Below are 2,648 nucleotides of genomic sequence, written 5' to 3'. Positions count from 1 at the left end.
ATACACAACTATTATACAGAACATGTCTCTAGGGAGCGTTAGGTAGCTCAAACCATAGTCCACAAGGGTAACAATCTAAACGCGCTCAATTGTATCAAATGCATGTTATTTTAATTTTATCACCCAAATATAGTTAACTAGAACTTATTTACTTTAATTTATGACAAATTGATAATGATTAGATTTAAATATTTTTTTGCGCCCTTAGATGATATGGAAAAAACAAGGAGCTACAACTAGAAAAGACTATTGCATCAAAATAACAATTCCAATTTGTCATTAATTCACTTGGCTAATTAAGATTACAAATCTTCCCCTCTTATTGAAACTTCAGTAGATGAACTTTTTCCAACCATGACAAAAACAGATATCCTCATCTAGTCATGGCAAAAATCAAGTGAAATATGTACTTCTCATGATCATATAACACCAATACATGGAAGATTGACTCTTCCAAAAAAAAAAAAAGAACTTGAGAAGAATCTGAATTTTGCAATTCCAAATGAAACAGAAATCAATCTACAAAAATAAAATAAAAATGTGAGACACTTGGATGAATATATAATGACATATGATTCAAAGTACTTTTTCAAGGGTGTTCATATATACCTCATATATGTTTGAAGAAGCCAATCATATCTCTAGTACAATGACTGTAACAAAAGCATGTAGCGAAACTTTTAGATGAAATGATTACAGTGATCATGAAGTGGTTGAGTATAAGAAAACTTACAATCAGAATCTGACTTATCCCATTTGCTCCCATTCTTCACAGTAGTGTCAAATGCTTCGTCGTCTTGATCAGTATCACTCTCAATCATACATGTATTGTCTATGTATCTCTTTCTTGTGGTAGTACCATTACCCCTTGGACTATTTGCTTGAGGATATATCTTTTTGTGTAATATAGCCCTCAGAATCTGATATATTTAAATTTAAATTTTAAGTATTACTTCATAAAGATGTGGAAAATGCATGAGTAAGAGTGCAAACCTTTTCCATCCTTGATTTCTGAATTTTGGAGTGTGGAAGCACTGGATTATCTCTCAAAGGGGCTGCGAATCCCGCGCTACAGAACAATGTCTTCTTTAGGAGATATGACAAAGATCTCTTGCTAATGCCACTATTTGTCATGTTCTCCAATTTAGAAGATTGTTCTTGGCTTCTAACATGAACAAGAGTACTATTACTCCTTTTGTAAATGTTTTCTTTATTTTCAATAACTCTGTGATCATCATCATCTACCAAGTCTTGAAGACAGTCAAAGAATTTGTCAAGATCCTTATTTGATCCTATCTTATTACTTTCTTCATGATCAGGAAATAGATGTTTTAGTTCTTTGTGAAGCTGTCCAACTTCTTCAACTGTAAGGCTTTGATCTTGTTGTTTCAACTTCCCATCATTTTTCAAACTTCCAAATGTACCAATAGCAAGTAGTTCATTAGGCCAGTCACTGAATTCTTGATGCAACACATGATCTATCAAGTAGAGAAGACATGCATTTGAGTAAAACAGATGACATGTATGATGTATTCCCCTGCACTGCACATATAAATCAAGAACATATACTTACGCGTAACCGCCACTGGATTTGACTTATAAGTAGTTTGTTTTCCATTGAACTTGGTTTGAATCCAACTAAAAATCTGTTATCATGAGGCTTATAACATTACCATCTAAACAAATATAACGATCATTTCTTCAACATATGCAAAAGACCAAAAAAAAAATGAGAACTTACTTTCATGTTAAGGGAAGGATTGACTTGACAACTCTTTAAATCTAGCTAGCTAGCTACAGAGGAAGAGATGTTTATTAGTATCAAGAGTGGGCTTGGACAAATTTCTTAAGCCAAAGGAAGATGAGCATCTTGCTCTTTTATATAGAGATTGGAAGGAGAAAGAATCCAGGATTTAGAGTTATCTTGTTCTATTTTAATTGTTAATCATATTATATTCTTAAAATAGTTTTGTACACATAGTTCGAGCCGAAAGCACTGAATTTAATTTGAACATGCAGATCAACTGGCTATAAATTTTCAACCTCTAAGTAGGGTCATTATATTAGTTCAAGTTCCCATGCTTCATATATATATATACTATCTTCGTCTATTTTTAATTATCATGATTTTCTTTTTTAGAATCAGATGATTAACATTTTTTCGTCATATTGATATATAAAATATTGGAATTTATTGAATATTACCTATCGAATTAATGTAATCTAATTAACTTTGAAAATTAATCAAATTTATTTTTGAAAACCGCAATATGACAAGTAAAAGTGGACGGAGGAAGTATATTTTAATATCCTTTGCTTATGTCATTTTCCTTTTCGACCAATTCAAAAGCTAAGATATTATCGTAAAGTAATTGGGCGACTCAATATAATTGGAAGAAGGACAGTAGATTATGATTAGTTAGATGTAGTGGCAAATGTGTGTATGACAGGATGGATTAATGTGTGTGTGAAATATATATGAACATTTTTGTTGTTTGTCCTTATATATGGGATAAGTTATATAATACCATAAAAAGAAAAAGTGATTCATGGGCCAAACAAAAGCAGACATGGCTTTGAAACAGAAAGTACATAAAAAGCAACCTAAAAGTGATAGGGTCCATGACCCCGTGGGGATGTTTCTCACT

The 2,648-nt window shown here is 31.9% G+C and overlaps 1 protein-coding gene across 1 annotated transcript; it reads right to left on the bottom strand.

The window, feature by feature from the left end:
• Window positions 1–249: 249 nt before the first annotated feature.
• Window positions 250–2,005, bottom strand: LOC107025413. The gene is made up of 6 exons (XM_015226200.2): window positions 1,742–2,005; window positions 1,574–1,646; window positions 994–1,478; window positions 734–920; window positions 610–653; window positions 250–519 (listed from the first exon to the last, which is right to left on the bottom strand). The coding sequence occupies exons 1-5, from the start codon at window positions 1,745–1,747 to the stop codon at window positions 634–636; spliced, it is 771 nt and encodes a 256-aa protein (XP_015081686.1). The 5' UTR covers window positions 1,748–2,005; the 3' UTR covers window positions 250–519; window positions 610–633.
• Window positions 2,006–2,648: the final 643 nt, after the last annotated feature.

Source organism: Solanum pennellii, chromosome 7 (assembly GCF_001406875.1).
Source record: "Solanum pennellii chromosome 7, SPENNV200".
Lineage (NCBI taxonomy): Eukaryota > Viridiplantae > Streptophyta > Magnoliopsida > Solanales > Solanaceae > Solanum > Solanum pennellii.
Note: the sequence above shows the minus strand (reverse complement) of the source record. Positions and strands in the feature narration are given on the sequence as shown.